Source organism: Oncorhynchus tshawytscha, linkage group LG28 (genome assembly GCF_018296145.1).
Source record: "Oncorhynchus tshawytscha isolate Ot180627B linkage group LG28, Otsh_v2.0, whole genome shotgun sequence".
Classification (NCBI taxonomy): domain Eukaryota; kingdom Metazoa; phylum Chordata; class Actinopteri; order Salmoniformes; family Salmonidae; genus Oncorhynchus; species Oncorhynchus tshawytscha.
In genome coordinates, this window is record NC_056456.1 from 44,129,674 (window position 1) to 44,148,175 (window position 18,502).

An 18,502-nucleotide genomic window follows, 5' to 3' on the forward strand; every position below is an offset into this window, starting at 1 on the left:
TGAGGAGATGGCACGTGGTACCTGCTTCTATAAACCAATGAGGAGATGGGAGAGGCAGGACTTTCAGCACGATCTGCGTCAGAAATAGGACGGATTTCTATTTTAGCCCTTGGCAACCGCAGAAGCTCGTTGGCGCGCGCGCAATAATTGAATAACATGGATTTCTAAATGTATTTTGAGACCCTTGCGCACGCGACGTGTCGGGTCTGGTCAGCATGTTACCACTCAAACGCGTCCTATGTGTCCAACTAACTAACGTACCAAGCTGCTGGACTACTCTGGATGTGAAAATGAACGGTGTGTCTTTAAGGCGTCCTACTGCCCTGTAGATGTGTGTTGCTGTGGCAGAGAAACTGACGCCCGGGACCCTGTAGTCCACGTTATTATTCCATCCTGAACCGGCGAGGAAACTGGCGGCGTTGTGTTCATAGCAGCCGTCAATCAAAAACAAACGTCCCAAACTATTGCAACTCTGTCGCGGTGAGTGTTAAACAATCTCATCTTGACTCATGTGGCGTTACTTGATGAATCGGTGTTGTGCGAGGAAACGGTTTAGGTGTTCTAGGTAGGCGCTTTAGCCCTTAGGAAAGCGACGTGTAAAACGACTAGTAGAAGGTATGCTAAGCTACTTACTGTAAGTGCAGTGTCATTAACGAAATGACTATAACTTGTGGTTTTCACAATGGTCTTCTCCTCTTTCCATTGTGAAAAATGAAAGGGCAAGGCAAATGCTACTCTAATAATCTCTCACTTGGGGCACATAGATCTTCTACTAACTGCCCGGGCTGCTTCAGTGTATTTGTAGTAATAGAAAAAAACAACAACAAATATCACTGCTGAGACATTTTTATTCGTTACATCAAATGGGAGCCTACATTATTGTCTATGTTGTAACCGAACAGGATTTCATAACAATACTGTTTGTTATTGATTTGATAACTTTTTTTATCTTGAGGTAATTGCCTATAAAGGTTGTCATTTTTGGTGTCTTGTCATAGAGGATGTAAATCCTCTGCATTATTCACAGCAGAAGCGGACTGTTCTGTGTGTATATGCAGTGGTGGGGAAAAGTACCCAGTTGTCATACTTGAGTGAAAGTAAAGATATCCTTAATAGAAAATGGCTCAAGTGAAAGTCACCCAGTAAAATACTACTTGAGTAAAAGTCAAAGTATTTGGTTTTAAATATACTTAAGAATCAAAAGTAAAAGTATAAATCATTTCAAATGTCTTATTAATCCAGACGGCATGAATTACTTGTTTTGTTTTATTAACGGAAAGCCACAGGCTCACTCCAACACTCAGATATCATTTACAAACAAAGCATTTGTGTTTAGTGAGTCCTCCAGATCAGAGGCAGTAGGGATGACCAGGGATGTTCTCTGTTTAGTGAGTCCTCCAGATCAGAGGCAGTAGAGATGACCAGGGATGTTCTCTGTTTAGTGAGTCCTCCAGATCAGAGGCAGTAGGGGTGACCAGGGATGTTCTCTGTTTAGTGAGTCCTCCAGATCAGAGGCAGTAGGGATGACCAGGGATGTTCTCTGTTTAGTGAGTCCTCCAGATCAGAGGCAGTAGGGATGACCAGGATGTTCTCTGTTTAGTGAGTCCTCCAGATCAGAGGCAGTAGGGATGACCAGGGATGTTCTCTGTTTAGTGAGTCTGCCAGATCAGAGGCAGTAGGAATGACCAGGGATGTTCTCTGTTTAGTGAGTCCTCCAGATCAGAGGCAGTAGGGATGACCAGGATGTTCTCTGTTTAGTGAGTCCTCCAGATCAGAGGCAGTAGGGATGACCAGGGATGTTCTCTGTTTAGTGAGTCCTCCAGATCAGAGGCAGTAGGGATGACCAGGGATGTTCTCTGTTTAGTGAGTCCTCCAGATCAGAGGCAGTAGGGATGACCAGGGATGTTCTCTGTTTAGTGAGTCCTCCAGATCAGAGGCAGTAGGGATGACCAGGGATGTTCTCTGTTTAGTGAGTCCTCCAGATCAGAGGCAGTAGGGATGACCAGGGATGTTCTCTGTTTAGTGAGTCCTCCAGATCAGAGGCAGTAGGGAAGACCAGGGATGTTCTCTGGTTAGTGAGTCCACCAGATCAGAGGCAGTAGGGATGACCAGGGATGTTCTCTGTTTAGTGAGTCTGTCAGATCAGAGGCAGTAGGGATGACCAGGGATGTTCTCTGTTTAGTGAGTCCTCCAGATCAGAGGCAGTAGAGATGACCAGGGATGTTCTCTGTTTAGTGAGTCCTCCAGATCAGAGGCAGTAGAGATGACCAGGGATGTTCTCTGTTTAGTGAGTCCTCCAGATCAGAGGCAGTAGGGATGACCAGGGATGTTCTCTGTTTAGTGAGTCCTCCAGATCAGAGGCAGTATGGGACCAGGGATGTTCTCTGTTTAGTGAGTCCTCCAGATCAGAGGTAGTAGGGACCAGGGATGTTCTCTGTTTAGTGAGTCCTCCAGATCAGAGGCAGTAGGGACCAGGGATGTTCTCTGTTTAGTGAGTCCTCCAGATCAGAGGTAGTAGGGACCAGGGATGTTCTCATGATGTGTATCAATTGGACCATTTTCTTGTCAACATGTAAAATACATTTGGGATGTCAGGGAAAATGTATGGAGTAAAAAGTACATTATTTTCTTTAGGAATGTAGTGAAGTATCTATCAGATTTGTATCCCCCCACACACACACACCTCCCACTAACACTATTCTTTCTTGTGTGTTGAGTCAGGTGGACAGACACACGTTGCATTGCTGTGTGTTGAGCCGACCATCAGGATGAGGCCTGGTCAGCTGTGTGTTCTGGTCCCAGCTTCCACTACCCTCCTCTTCCTCCTGGTCCTGTCAGGACCTTCTCAGACCAGCGCCTGTAACAAGGCCCTCTGCGCCTCCGACGTCAGCAAGTGCCTCATACAGGTGTGTGGTGTGTGTGTGTGCCAGCCATATCTTGGTGATGTGTAGAAGAGGGTAATGTGAACACTTGTGATGTCATCAATCCAGCCAACTTTTTTTTTTGTTGAACAGACTCAAAACCAAACTATCTTTGCATTACAACTGTGTGACTGTGTCTTGTATATATTTTTATCCTATTATTGGATTTTCACTTTTCCCTCCACTAGTTTGTTCATGTGGTTTCCAGTTGCATTATGTGCCTTTACAACATACAGTGGTAAGGAAAAAGTATAAAAGACTCCCCCTGGTGGCCGGACCCGGTGTTGGAAAGCCAGGAGCTGCCACCAAGCTCTAGCGTTCTTCTGGGGTTGAAAGACCCTGAGTAAACAGGGGGAAGAAAAAGGTATGTGAACCTTTTAGAATTACCTGGATTTCTGCATAAATTGGTCATAAAATGTGATCTGATCTTCATCTAGGTCACAACAACAGATAAACACAGTCTGCTTACACTAATAACACACACTAATAACATAAACAATGATACGTTTTCATGTCTTTATTGAACACACCGTGTAAACATTCACAGTGCAGGGTGGGAAATGTATGTGAACCCTTGGATTTAATAACTGGTTGACCCTCCTTTGGCAGCAATAACCTCAACCAAACGTTTTCTGTAGTCTTCTGAGATCTCTTGTCTTCGAGGTTCACATCAGGCAACGCTTCTTGTGAATAGCAAACTCATTGTGATTGTAAAACATTTTAAACATGTTTTTTTAAATGGGGCAGGGCAGCTCTAACCAACATCTCCAATCTCGTCTCATGGATTAGACTCCAGGTTCCCTGACTCCTGACTCCAATTAGCTTTTGGAGAAGTCATTAGCCTAGGGGTTCACATACTTTTTCCAACCTACAATGTGAATGTTTAAATGATGTATTCAATATAGACAATAAAAATACAATCATTTGTGTGTTGTTAGTTTAAGCACACTGTGTTTGTCTATTGATGTGACTTACATTAAGATCAGATCAAATGTTATGTCATATTTATGCAGAAATCCAGGTAATTCCTGAGGGTTCACACACCTTTTCCTTGCCACTGTAATTCTATACATTATTCCATAAAAACAACAGCTATTCACTCTTAGAAAATAAGCTACTATCTATAATCTAAAAGGGTTCTTTGACTTTCCCCATAGGAGAACCATTTTAAAGAACCCTTTATGGTTCCAGGTAGAACCCTTTATGGTTCCAGGTAGAACCCTTTATGGTTCCAGGTAGAACCCTTTATGGTTCCAAGTAGAACCCTTTATGGTTCCAGGTAGAACCCTTTATGGTTCCAGGTAGAACCCTTTATGGTTCCAGGTAGAACCCTTTATGGTTCCCGGATGGTTCCAGGTAGAACCCTTTCCGGTTCCAGGTAGAACCATTTCCACAGAGGGTTCTACATTTACAATCTGTAGCTGCAGTTCTTTGAACTACAACAGGCAGAAATACACTCAGACACACTGAACTGTACTACACTGTTCACACTGCATTTGTTTTCTATGTTAACTTTTACCATATAACCTTCTTGTTGAATAGCCTTTTCTCTTTTTCAGTTACCATTAAATATTGTCTTAGGATATATCAGAATGTTTAACATATGTTTGATGCTACAGAGCCTATGCAGCTTAGAATCATTTCTAGGGGAGTTTTTCCTAGCCACCGTGCTTCTACACCTGCATCTCTAGGTTTCTTCCTAGGTTCCTGCCTTTCTAGGGGAGTTTTTCCTAGCCACCGTGCTGCTACACCTGCATTGCTTGCTGTTAGGGGTTTTAGGCTGGGTTTCTGTACAGCACTTTGAGACATCAGCTGATGTAAGAAGGGCTTTATAAATACATTTGATTTGATATAAATATGTAATGTGAATCCAGAAAGACAGACAACCTTCGAAGGTGGATAGAAAAGGTCCATGGTGGTTTTGTGCAGAGCCACTCTGGCTGTGTTTTACAGCCCAAACTGATTTGATTTGTCAAAAGCGAACTAGCTAACTTGCTTAGTCAAGCCTAGCTAACATTACGTTCCTCTTCTTGTGCAGTTGTGGCGTTTAGGTCTGGAAATGATTGATTTCTAGGATGGAGAAGCTGTCTGAAGTTAAGTATGAGGATTCCAGTAGGGTATTTATGTAGCACACAGGAGGACATTTTGTTTTCTCTGTTGAGATTATTAGGTGTGCTTGCTGAAGGCAAAGCACGACTCTCGATATCTTACACAGTCATTTTGATATTTGATTTCTGTAGCCCGCTCTAGAGCTTAAACGATTTTTAAGCTATTAAAAAAACAACTTCCAAATGTCCAGACTGCACCAACTCGGATTGTTTTGTTTTGATGTTTTAACTAACATTTATATTTTTTCAATTATAACAATATTTAAATGAGCCCCCAATGCATTTCACTGGCAAATTCTTTTTTTTTGACCATCTACTTGAATGCTATTTTTTTTTGGACCTAGCTCCTCCTACACCATTTTAAGCTATCAACACCAAACCAATGTTGCAATGTTCAGACTGGCAAAGGATATTTGATACTATGTATAATTTTTGAATTATAACCATTTAAAACCATATAAATAATAATAGTTTCTATCCTAGATGCTCCTTGATAAATTAAACTACAACTTTCAGGTGATCCTAACTTTTAAATTCTCTCTCTCTCTCCAAAAAAAAAAAAAACGTTTTTAAAACTATAAACAATTAAATTAGCATAAAATAAATCATCAACACTTTAACTGTTCAGTCTAGAAACACAAAAAACAACTTTCACAAGTTCAGGCTATCCTAACTTTTCAATTCTTAAACACTTATCAACGATAACTATATACATCATTACAACCTCAGTCTTAGCTGGATTTAAAAAATGTGAAAGCAGAAACATTTTTTATTTTTTATTTTAGCACATGTATTAAAAATGTAAAAACCGGAATCCTTATTTACACAAGTATTCAATATAACCTGTATATGTTTCTAGATTAGCATAAAATAACCCACCAACAGTAACCCTTGAACCGTTCAAGCTAGAGACACCAAACCAACTTTTACATCTTCAGGCTAGCCTAACTACAACTCTTAAAAAATGTTTATAAACAGTGATAATTAGCATACATTTGCATGAAACTTCATGGATTTCTAGTTTCCTTTTTAAAATTATATTCTAACCAAATGTAAAAGGTTCCTGTTTTGATAAATGTAATAGTGGGTTAGGTCTGCTCTCTATTAGCTAATAGCAGACCTAGTTTCCTCCCTGTTTCACACCTGGTAGTTCTCTGTAACCTAGAGGGCAACCAGTGTGTCTGGTAGTGTGGTGGATGGGACTACCAGCACTCTGTAACCTAGAGGGCAACCAGTGGGTCCATCTCCTCTATACCACCCACCTGGTAGTGTGGTGGATGGGACTACCAGCTCTCTGTAACCTAGAGGACAACCAGTGGGTCCATCTCCTCTATACCACCCACCTGGTAGTGTGGTGGATGGGACTACCAGCTCTCTGTAACCTAGAGGGCAACCAGTGGGTCCATCTCCTCTATACCATGTCTCTTGTAGGATGAGAATGTCTGTATTTTTATTTGGTGAAGTCTGGGTTCCTGCTCCTTAGGCCAAAGCCAGATGAACTCTCTCTCTCTCTGTCTCTGTCTCTGTCCAAGGGCTTTATTGGTATGGGAAATATGTTTACATTTCCAAAGTGAAATAGATAATAAACAAAAGTTAAATAAACAATATAAATGAACAGTAAACATTACTCACACATTTCAAATGTCATTATGTCTATATACAGTGTTGTAAAGATGTACAAAAGGGAAAATAAATATAGGTTGTATTTACAATGGTGTTTGTTCTTCACTGGTTGACCTTTTTTCTTGTGGCAACAGGTCACAAATCTTGCTGCTGTGATGATACACTGGTATGTAACCCAGTTGATTTGAGAGTTTATCAGAATTGGATTTGTTTTCAAATTCTTTGTGGGAAATATGCGTCTCTAATATGGTCATACAGTTTGGCAGGAGGTTAGGAAGTGCAGCTCAGTTTCCTCCTCATTTTGTGGGCAGTGGGCACATAGCCTGTCTCTCTACCACCACATCTTTCCATGCATGACACCTGTCTGTAGCCACTGGATATTCCGTGTGTGTTCTGAGTATTTATAGACTTGCTGCTTTGAACTCTCAGACGCTTGTTAACTTGTCCGTGAAAGCAACAGTCTCTCCTAGTGATTTAATGGGCTAGTGACACACCCACAACAACCAGAGTCATTGGTCTGGGGGGGGGGGGCAGTGCCCCTGTGACAACAATTTTGGACCCCCTTGTGGCCCACCTAAATGTGGAGTATGAAATAATTTTTACATAACTAATTTTTGCTATCGTTCTTTTTTTACATCCGTTATTAGACAGTGGCAACGATGATGATTATGAACATGGCCTTTTGCCTGCTGATGCCTCCAATGCAGTGAAGAAAACGATATGACAACAATAACGTCTATGTAACTGGCCCCTCTAACAGTACAACTGGCCCCCTTGACCCACCACAGTTGAAATGGTCTTGAACTGGCCCCAGCTTGTTCAATCCAGACCCAGCCTGCCCTGTCTGTGTGAAATGTGTTAGCTAGCCTGCCCTGTCTGTGTGAAGTCGTTGTGTGGTGTTAGCTGTAGCCTGCCCTGTCTGTGTGAAGTCGTTGTGTGGTGTTAGCTGTAGCCTGCCCTGTCTGTGTGAAGTCGTTGTGTGGTGTTAGCTGTAGCCTGCCCTGTCTGTGTGAAGTCGTTGTGGTGTTAGCTGTAGCCTGCCCTGTCTGTGTGAAGTCGTTGTGTGGTGTTAGCTGTAGCCTGCCCTGTCTGTGTGAAGTCGTTGTGGTGTTAGCTGTAGCCTGCCCTGTCTGTGTGAAGTCGTTGTGTGGTGTTAGCTGTAGCCTGCCCTGTCTGTGTGAAGTCGTTGTGTGGTGTTAGCTGTAGCCTGCCCTGTCTGTGTGAAGTCGTTGTGTGGTGTTAGCTGTAGCCTGCCCTGTCTGTGTGAAGTCGTTGTGGTGTTAGCTGTAGCCTGCCCTGTCTGTGTGAAGTCGTTGTGGTGTTAGCTGTAGCCTGCCCTGTCTGTGTGAAGTCGTTGTGGTGTTAGCTGTAAGTCTCCAACTTCCAGTCTACTCACTCCAGACCTCCAGACCCAGCCAGATGTTAGTAGGGTGGGGCAGCAATTTCACAGTTCTACATGACTACTGCCCTGTCTGTGTGAAGTCGTTGTGGTGTTAGCTGTAGGGCAAGGTTACACACACACGCTCTGTCTGCACACACGCTCTGTCTACAAATCAAATCAAATCAAAATTTATTTGTCACATACACATGGTTAGCAGATGTTAATGCGAGTGTAGCGAAATGCTTGTGCTTCTAGTTCCGACAATGCAGTAATAACCAACAAGTAATCTAGCTAACAATTCCAAAACTACTACCTTATAGACACAAGTGTAAAGGGATAAAGAATATGTACATAAAGATATATGAATGAGTGATGGTACAGAGCAGCATAGGCAAGATACAGTAGATGGTATCGAGTAAAGTATATACATATGAGATGAGTATGTAAACAAAGTGGCATAGTTAAAGTGGCTAGTGATGCATGTATTACATAAAGATGCAGTAGATGATATAGAGTACAGTATATATGTATACATATGAGATAAATAATGTAGGGTATGTAAACATATTAAGTAGCATTGTTTAAAGTGGCTAGTGATATATTTTACATCAATTCCCATGATTAAAGTGGCTGGAGTTGAGTCAGTGTCAGTGTCAGTGTGTTGGCAGCAGCCACTCAATGTTAGTGGTGGCTGTTTAACAGTCTGATGGCCTTGAGATAGAAGCTGTTTTTCAGTCTCTCAGTCCCAGCTTTGATGCACCTGTACTGACCTCGCCTTCTGGACGATAGCGGGGTGAACAGGCAGTGGCTCGGGTGGTTGTTGTCCTTGATGATCTTTATGGCCTTCCTGTGACATCGGGTGGTGTAGGTGTCCTGGAGGGCAGGTAGTTTGCCCCCGGTGATGCGTTGTGCAGACCTCACTACCCTCTGGAGAGCCTTACGGTTGTGGGCGGAGCAGTTGCCGTACCAGGCGGTGATACAGCCCGACAGGATGCTCTTGATTGTGCATCTGTAGAAGTTTGTGAGTGTTTTTGGTGACAAGCCGAATTTCTTCAGCCTCCTGAGGTTGAAGAGGCGCTGCTGCGCCGCCTTCACGATGCTGTCTGTGTGAGTGGACCAATTCAGTTTGTCTGTGATGTGTATGCCGAGGAATTTAAAACTTACTACCCTCTCCACTACTGTTCCATCGATGTGGATAGGGGGGTGTTCCCTCTGCTGTTTCCTGAAGTCCACAATCATCTCCTTAGTTTTGTTGACGTTGAGTGTGAGGTTATTTTCCTGACACCACACTCCGAGGGCCCTCACCTCCTCCCTGTAGGCCGTCTAGTCGTTGTTGGTAATCAAGCCTACCACTGTTGTGTCGTCCGCAAACTTGATGATTGAGTTGGAGGCGTGCGTGGCCACGCAGTCGTGGGTGAACAGGGAGTACAGGAGAGGGCTCAGAACCCACCCTTGTGGGGCCCCAGTGTTGAGGATCAGCGGGGTGGAGATGTTGTTACCTACCCTCACCACCTGGGGTTGGCCCGTCAGGAAGTCCAGTACCCAGTTGCACAGGGCGGGGTCGAAACCCAGGGTCTCGAGCTTGATGATGAGTTTTGAGGGTACTATGGCGTTAAATGCTGAGCTGTAGTCGATGAACAGCATTCTCACATAGGTATTCCTCTTGTCCAGATGGGTTAGGGCAGTGTGCAGTGTGGTTGAGATTGCATCGTCTGTGGACCTATTTGGGCGGTAAGCAAATTGGAGTGGGTCTAGGGTGTCAGCTAGGGTGGAGGTGATATGGTCCATGACTAGTCTCTCAAAGCACTTCATGATGACGGAAGTGAGTGCTACGGGCGGTAGTCGTTTAGCTCAAGTTACCTTAGCTTTCTTGGGAACAGGAACAATGGTGACCAGCCAGCTGGTCTGCGCATGCTCGGAGGGCGCGGCTGGGGATACCGTCTGGGCCTGCAGCCTTGCGAGGGTTAACACGTTTAAATGTTTTACTCACCTCGGCTGCAGTGAAGGAGAGTCTGCATGATTTGGTTGCGGGCTGTGTCAGTTGCACTGTATTGTCCTCAAAGCGGGCAAAAAGTTTTTAGTCTGCCTGGGAGCAAGGCATCCTGGTCCGTGACAGGGCTGGTTTTCTTTTTTTGTAATCCGCCACATACCTCTTGATTGACTGATTCTACTTTGACCCTGCCACTTGTTTATCGCGGAAGGAATAGCTACACTGTTTGTATTCTATCATGTTTCCGGTCACCTTGCCCTGATTAAAAGCAGTGGTTCGCGCTTTCAGTTTTACGCGAATGCTGCCATCAATCCACTGTTTCTGGTTTGGGAATGTTTTAATCGTTGCTGAGTGTGGAATCAGATTGGTAGGACCAGCGTTGAACAGACCTTGGCGTGGGATCTTCTTGTGTTAGCTTTTGTCTGTAGGCAGGGAGCAACATAATGGAGTCGTGGTCAGCTTTTCTGAAAGGAGGGCGGGGCAGGGCCTTATATGCATCGCGGAAGTTAGAATAGCAATGACCCAAGGTTTTACCAGCCCTGGTTGCGCAATCGATATGCTGATAAAATTTAAGGAGTCTTGTTTTCAGATTAGCCTTGTTAAAATCCCCAGCTACAATGAATGCAGCCTCCGGATATATGGATTCCAGTTTGCAAAGAGTCAAATAAAGTTCGTTCAGAGCCATCGATGTGTCTGCTTGGGGGGGAATATATACGGCTGTGATTATAATCGAAGAGAATTCTCTTGGTAGATAATGCGGTCGACATTTGATTGTGAGGAATTCTAAATCAGGTGAACAGAGTTCTGTCTGCACACACGCTCTGTCTGCACACACGCTCTGTCTGCACACACGCTCTGTCTGCACACACGCTCTGTCTGCACACACGCTCTGTCTGCACACACGCTCTGTCTGCACACACGCTCTGTCTGCTCTGTCTGCACACACGCTCTGTCTGCACACACGCTCTGTCTGCACACACGCTCGCTCTGTCTGCCCACACGCTCTGTCTGCCCACACGCTCTGTCTGCCCACACGCTCTGTCTGCCCACAGGCTCTGTCTGCCCACAGGCTCTGTCTGCCCACAGGCTCTGTCTGCACACAGGCTCTGTCTGCACACAGGCTCTGTCTGCACACACGTTCTCCTCCAACCGACTACTTTCTACAGTCGTGGCCAAAAGTTTTTATAATGACTCAAATATTTATTTCCACAAAGTTTGCTGCTTCAGTGTCTTTAGACATTTTTGTCAGATGTTACTATGGAATACTGAAGTATAATTACAAGCATTTTCATAAGTGTCAAAGGCTTTTATTGACAATTACATGAAGTTGATGCGAAGAGTCAATATTTGCAGTGTTGACCCTTCTTTTTCAAGACCTCTGCAATCCGCCCTGGCATGCTGTCAATTAACTTCTGGGCCACATGATGGCAGCCCAGTTTCCTGGATGGTTGGGAGAAGTTGCTCTCGGAGGATGTGTTGGTACAATTCTTTATTCATGGCTGTGTTAGGCAAAATTGTGAGTGAGCCCACTCCCTTGGCTGAGAAGCAACCCCACACATGAATGGTCTCAGGATGCTTTACTTTTGGCATGACACAGGACTGATGTTAGCGCTCACCTTGTCTTCTCCGGACAAGCTTGTTTCCGGATGCCCCAATCAATCGGAAAGGGGATTCATCAGATAAAATGACTTTACTCCAGTCCTCAGCAGTCCAATCCCGATACCTTTATCAGAATATCAGTCTGTCCCTGATGTTTTTCCTGGAGAGAAGTCGCTTCTTTGCTGCCCTTCTTGACACCAGGCCATCATCCAAAAGTCAGATGCACTCACACCTGCCTGCTGCCATTCCTGAGCAAGCTCTGTACTGGTGGTGCCCCGATCCCACAGTTGAATCAACTTTAGGAGACGGTCCTGGCGCTTGCTGGACTTTCCTGGGCGCCCTGAAGCCTTCTTCACAACAATTGAATGGCTCTACTCAACTTTTTGCCATGACTGTTGTATTCACTTTCTCCTCCGACCGACCTCCAACGGACTACTTTCTAGTATACACGTTCTCTTTCAAGCTCCACTCTCAATTTCTCTTCCAGATTGCTGTTCTTTTCAACACGTCGCTACAGAATTAGACAGCTTCTCTGAGTACTTTGGTCTGTTTAGCTGGGTCAGTAACGGCCTGTTTAGCTGGGTCAGTAATAGTAACTGTTGATCACACTGAGAGTTTACTGTATTTTACAGTTGGAGAATCATCAACTGTTATCTTCCTCATCTTTCCTCCCGAATACCTTCAAGGTTACTGGACATACAAGCGTTCATATTACCACTGATTTGCAGTGATATGCATTTTGAGAGGCAAACACTTCCATAGTTCCATTTCAGTAGCCTGTCTAACTAGTCAAAGCAGAAATAGGGCTTTAGTCGTGAAACATTGAGACTGTATTTCCATGACGAAGGAGAGTATCGGAGAGAATAATCTTTCCTCTGCACTGGCTCCATATGTGTTTACTGGACAAGCAGTCCACCCCAGAAGGAGTCATAACAAACACTTATATGGTTGCTATGAAAGTCTGCGCGTGCCATCAATCATATCTGTAGACAGCACTGTGTTCAAAGGGAATTTCACCCTGGGGAAAATTTGGGCTTGTTTTCATAATGTCCGAGGCATTTCTAGGACAGTGAGATGTGTTTCACACACAATTGCCCAGGAGGAATGCAGGTCTGAGTGATGGCTTTTGGAAGGCAGGTCAGGGGGGTGATGGCGGCTTTTGGAAGGCAGGTCAGGGGGTGATGGCGGCTTTTGGAAGGCAGGTCAGGGGGTGATGGCGGCTTTTGGAAGGCAGGTCAGGGGGTGATGGCGGCTTTTGGAAGGCAGGTCAGGGGGTGATGGCGGCTTTTGGAAGGCAGGTCAGGGGGGTGATGGCGGCTTTTGGAAGGCAGGTCAGGGGGTGATGGCGGCTTTTGGAAGGCAGGTCAGGGGGGTGATGGCGGCTTTTGGAAGGCAGGTCAGGGGGTGATGGCGGCTTTTGGAAGGCAGGTCAGGGGGTGATGGCGGCTTTTGGAAGGCAGGTCAGGGGGTGATGGCGGTTTTTGGAAGGCAGGTCAGGGGGTGATGGCGGCTTTTGGAATTGAGCCAGGGCTTTTTCAGGGGGTGATGGCGGCTTTTGGAAGGCAGGTCAGGGGGTGATGGCGGCTTTTGGAAGGCAGGTCAGGGGGGGGTGATATTTTGGAAGGCAGGTCAATGATGGCGGCTTTTGGAAGGCAGGTCAGGGGGTGATGGCGGCTTTTGGAAGGCAGGTCAGGGGGTGATGGCGGCTTTTGGAAGGCAGGTCAGGGGGGGTGATGGCGGCTTTTGGAAGGCAGGTCAGGGGGGTGATGGCGGCTTTTGGAAGGCAGGTCAGGGGGTGATGGCGGCTTTTGGAAGGCAGGTCAGGGGGTGATGGCGGCTTTTGGAAGGCAGGTCAGGGGGTGATGGCGGCTTTTGGAAGGCAGGTCAGGGGGTGATGGCGGCTTTTGGAAGGCAGGTCAGGGGGGGTGATGGCGGCTTTTGGAAGGCAGGTCTCATAATGCATGTATTCCTGCTTTGTGGCATTTCCCAAAGGCTCTATGGGATACTGATCACACTATACGTTTTTAGATGTGGTTGTCCTTGTTCAATTGAGCCATTGGACTTACAGTGGGGCAAAAAAGTATTTATAAATATATATATTTATATAAACAGACAATGAAAGCTTTTTCTCTGACAGACAGACAGACTACAACTGGGTGGTGCTTTATGTTCTGGCCCCGTCGCTCCCCAAGGTGGTTTATCTACTGAAACCCGTATTGTGTATTGCTGGCTAACAGATATTTTTATGTTTGCTAACTTAGGTAGGTTACATTAGCTAGCTAGCTAGCTAGCTAGCTAGTTCTGGGGCTCTGTTCACAAACACAAATGGACCCAACAGAGCCCCAGGCAAGCAACACAATTAGACCCAACCAAATTATGAGAAGGCAAAAAGAGAACTATTTGACTTTTTTGGGGGGGGGGTTGATTCTTTTCAGAGAAAATTGGAATGCTATTTGGCCCTAAACAGAGAGTACACAGTAGCAGCATACCTGCCCACTGCAACTGACCCAAACTTAAGGAAAGCTTTGACTATGTAAAGACTCAGTGAGCATAGCCTTGCTATTGAGAGAGGTCACCATAAGCAGACTGTCTTCTCTTGAGAGCCCGGACTGTGTGCCCAATGTCCACAAAACGAGGTGGAAACTGAGCTGCACTTCCTAACCTCCTGCCAAATGTATGACCATATTAGAGACTTATTTCCCACAGATTACAGACACACAAAGAATTAGAAAACAAATCAAACATTGATAAACTCTCATATCTGTTAGGTGAAGTGACATCACAGCAGCGAGATTTGTGACCTGTTGCCATGAGAAAAGGGCAGCCAGTGAAGATCAAACATTGTAAATACCACCAATATTTATCTTCTCTTTCAAACTACAACTATTTGCACATTGCTGAAACACTGTACATAGTTGATAATATAAGACTTGAGATGTCTCTTTAAAATTAAAAAAAAAAAAAACTGAGTGCGTTTTACTGTTCATGTTTGTTTATGTTGCAAAAATTTGTTTCTTCTCACTTTTGTTTGAGAGAGAGAGAGAGAGAGAGAGATCTCTCTGTCTATGAAAACAACATACTGTATCTTGTCAGTAGTTTATTGTATTGACTTTGTTGTTTGGTGTGTGTTGCAGGAGCTGTGTCAGTGTCGTCCATCCGATGGGAACTGTTCATGTTGTAAAGAGTGTATGCTCTGTCTGGGGACACTGTGGGAGGAATGCTGTGACTGTGTTGGTAAGTCACATCTCAAACAGTACAATATGTGTGTTTATTCATGAAACACAACAATACCTCAGCTCAGTCAAAACCAATACGGTGGTTACCAGCCTCCTCAATTAGACAGGAATGTCTGTGGAGTTACTTAAATGACTGAGTGCACTTGGCAAGTTGTTTTCTGCACAGGTTGGTTTAAAAGTGGACTCGTTATTGGACTCTGAAAATTAAGGGAGCTATACTGAATTATAAACTGGGTGGTTGGAGCCCTGAATGCTGATTGGCTGACAGCCGTGGTATATCAGACCGTATTGCATTTTATTTTTTACTGCTCTAATTACGTTGTAAACTCTCCCTCGTTCTCTCTCAGGGATGTGTAACCCTAAGAACTACAGTGATACTCCAGCCACCTCCAAGAGCACAGTGGAGGAACTCCATCGACCAATCCCCTCGCTGTTCCGAGCCCTCACGGAGGGCGACGCCCCTATCAACATGATGGTGGTGTCCTTTCCCGTTGCCGAGGAACTATCTCACCATGAGAACCTGGTCTCCTTCCTAGAGACTCTTGATAACCAGCACCAGAACATATCGCTCCCCGCCAGTAGCATCCACGGCAGCTACGACACTCAAGGTTGCGAAACCATAGAACTAGAATGATTTGACTGTGGAACCATGTTAGTAGAATGATTTGACTGTGGAACCATAGAACTAGAATGATTTGACTGTGGAACCATAGAATTAGAATGATCTGACTGTGGAACCATATTAATAGAATGAATAGACTGTGCAACCATATTAATAGAATTAATAGACTGGAACCATAGGAACCATTATTAATAGAATGGACTGTGCAACCATATTAATAGAATTAATAGACTGTGGAACCATATTAATAGAATGAATAGACTGTGGAACCATATTAATAGAATGAATAGACTGTGGAACCATATTAATAGAATGAATAGACTGGAACCATAGGAACCATTATTAATAGAATGAATAGACTGTGCAACCATATTAATAGAATTAATAGACTGTGGAACCATATTAATAGAATGAATAGACTGTGGAACCATATTAATAGAATGAATAGACTGTGGAACCATATTAATAGAATGAATAGACTGTGGAACCATATTAATAGAATGAATAGACTGTGGAACCATATTAATAGAATGAATAGACTGTGGAACCATATTAATAGAATGAATAGACTGTGGAACCATAGAATTAGAATGATCTGACTGTGGAACCATATTAATAGAATGAATAGACTGTGCAACCATATTAATAGAATTAATAGACTGTGGAACCATATTAATAGAATTAATAGACTGTGGAACCATATTAATAGAATGAATAGACTGTGGAACCATATTAATAGAATGAATAGACTGGAACCATTATTAATAGAATGAATAGACTGTGGAACCATAGAATTAGAATGATCTGACTGTGGAACCATATTAATAGAATGAATAGACTGTGGAACCATAGAATTAGAATGATCTGACTGTGGAACCATATTAATAGAATGAATAGACTGTGCAACCATATTAATAGAATTAATAGACTGTGGAACCATATTAATAGAATTAATAGACTGTGGAACCATATTAATAGAATGAATAGACTGTGGAACCATATTAATAGAATGAATAGACTGGAACCATAGGAACCATTATTAATAGAATGAATAGACTGTGCAACCATATTAATAGAATTAATAGACTGTGGAACCATATTAATAGAATGAATAGACTGTGGAACCATATTAATAGAATGAATAGACTGTGGAACCATATTAATAGAATGAATAGACTGTGGAACCATATTAATAGAATGAATAGACTGTGGAACCATATTAATAGAATGAATAGACTGTGGAACCATATTAATAGAATGAATAGACTGGAACCATAGGAACCATTATTAATAGAATGAATAGACTGTGCAACCATATTAATAGAATTAATAGACTGTGGAACCATATTAATAGAATGAATAGACTGTGGAACCATATTAATAGAATGAATAGACTGTGGAACCATATTAATAGAATGAATAGACTGTGGAACCATATTAATAGAATTAATAGACTGTGGAACCATATTAATAGAATGAATAGACTGTGGAACCATATTAATAGAATGAATAGACTGTGGAACCATATTAATAGAATGAATAGACTGTGGAACCATATTAATAGAATGAATAGACTGTGGAACCATATTAATAGCATAGTATGATCGATTCCATTTCTATGAATGGAACACCGTCGTCATTACAGAGACAGTTGGGCTTCCTTGCAGTGAACACTGTTTAGATGGTGGTGTAAAACACGGAGTGGTTATTTACACTACATTCTAGAAGAAAAAGAAACGCACACCTATATAGGTGAGGTGCTGGCTAGCGGAGTGGACAACTGGAAAATAAAGGAGAGCCGCACGCTCTAGGAGCACAGATGGAAAAATGTAATATCCAACGTTTCGACAGACAAGCTGTCTTCATCAGGGTATATCGAAATGTTGGATATTGTATTTTTACATCTGAGCTCCTAGAGTCTCCTCCCGTTCCTCCTTTCTCTCTCACTCCTCCCGTTCCTCCTCTTCTCTCTCTCTCCTCCCGTTCCTCCTCTTCTCTTTCTCTCTCGCTCCTCCCGTTCCTCCTCTTCTCTCTCTCTCCTCCCGTTCCTCCTCTTCTCTCTCTCTCTCCTCCCGTTCCTCCTCTTCTCTCTCTCTCCTCCCGTTCCTCCTCTTCTCTCTCTCTCCTCCCGTTCCTCCTCTTCCTCTCTCTCTCTCTCTCCTCCCGTTCCTCCTCTCTCTCTCTCTCTCTCCTCCCGTTCCTCCTCTCTTCTCTCTCTCTCCTCCCGTTCCTCCTCTTCTCTCTCTCTCCTCCCGTTCCTCCTCTCTCTCTTCTCTCTCTCTCCTCCCGTTTCCTCCTCTTCTCTCTCTCTCCTCCCGTTCCTCCTCTTCTCTCTCTCTCCTCCCGTTCCTCTTTCTCTCTCTCTCCTCCCGTTCCTCCTCTCTCTCTCTCTCTCTCCTCCCGTTCCTCTCTCTCTCTCTCTCTCTCTCTCTCTCTCCTCCCGTTCCTCCTCTTCTCTTTCTCTCTCTCCTCCCGTTCCTCCTCTTCTCTCTCTCTCTCTCCTCCCCGTTCCTCCTCTTCTCTCTTTCTCTCTCTCTCCTCCGTTCCTCCTCTTCTCTCTCTCTCTCGTTCTCCCTCTCCGTTCCTCCTCTTCTCTCTTCTCTCTCTCTCCTCCCGTTCCTCCTCTTCTCTTCTCTCTCTCTCTCCCGTTCCTCCTCTTCTCTTTCTCTCTCCTCCCGTTCCTCTCTCTTCTCTCTCTCTCCTCCCGTTCCTCCTCTTCTCTCTCTCTCTCTCCTCCCGTTCCTCCTCTTCTCTTCTCTCTCTCTCCTCCCGTTCCTCCTCTTCTCTCTCTCTCCTCCCGTTCCTCCTCTTCTCTCTCTCTCCTCCCGTTCCTCCTCTTCTCTCTCTCTCCTCCGTTCCTCCTCTTCTCTCTCTCCTCCCGTTCCTCCTCTTCTCTCTCTCTCCTCCCGTTCCTCCTCTCTTCTCTCTCTCTCCTCCCGTTTCCTCCTCTTCTCTCTCTCTCCTCCCGTTCCTCCTCTTCTCTCTCTCTCCTCCCGTTCCTCCTCTTCTCTCTCTCTCCTCC

At 44.3% G+C, this 18,502-nt stretch overlaps 1 protein-coding gene across 1 annotated transcript in view; it reads left to right on the plus strand.

The window, feature by feature from the left end:
* Positions 1–70: 70 nt before the first annotated feature.
* The window catches only part of LOC112237438 (twisted gastrulation protein homolog 1-A), a 39,697-nt gene continuing 21,265 nt past the window's right edge, over positions 71–18,502 (plus strand). Inside the window, exons 1-4 of the mRNA XM_024406031.2 lie at positions 71–480; positions 2,722–2,906; positions 14,757–14,856; positions 15,206–15,466. Of these exons, the coding sequence (XP_024261799.1) occupies positions 2,769–2,906; positions 14,757–14,856; positions 15,206–15,466 (499 nt within the window). The 5' untranslated portion in view covers positions 71–480; positions 2,722–2,768. The remainder of the gene's footprint in view (positions 481–2,721; positions 2,907–14,756; positions 14,857–15,205; positions 15,467–18,502) is intronic.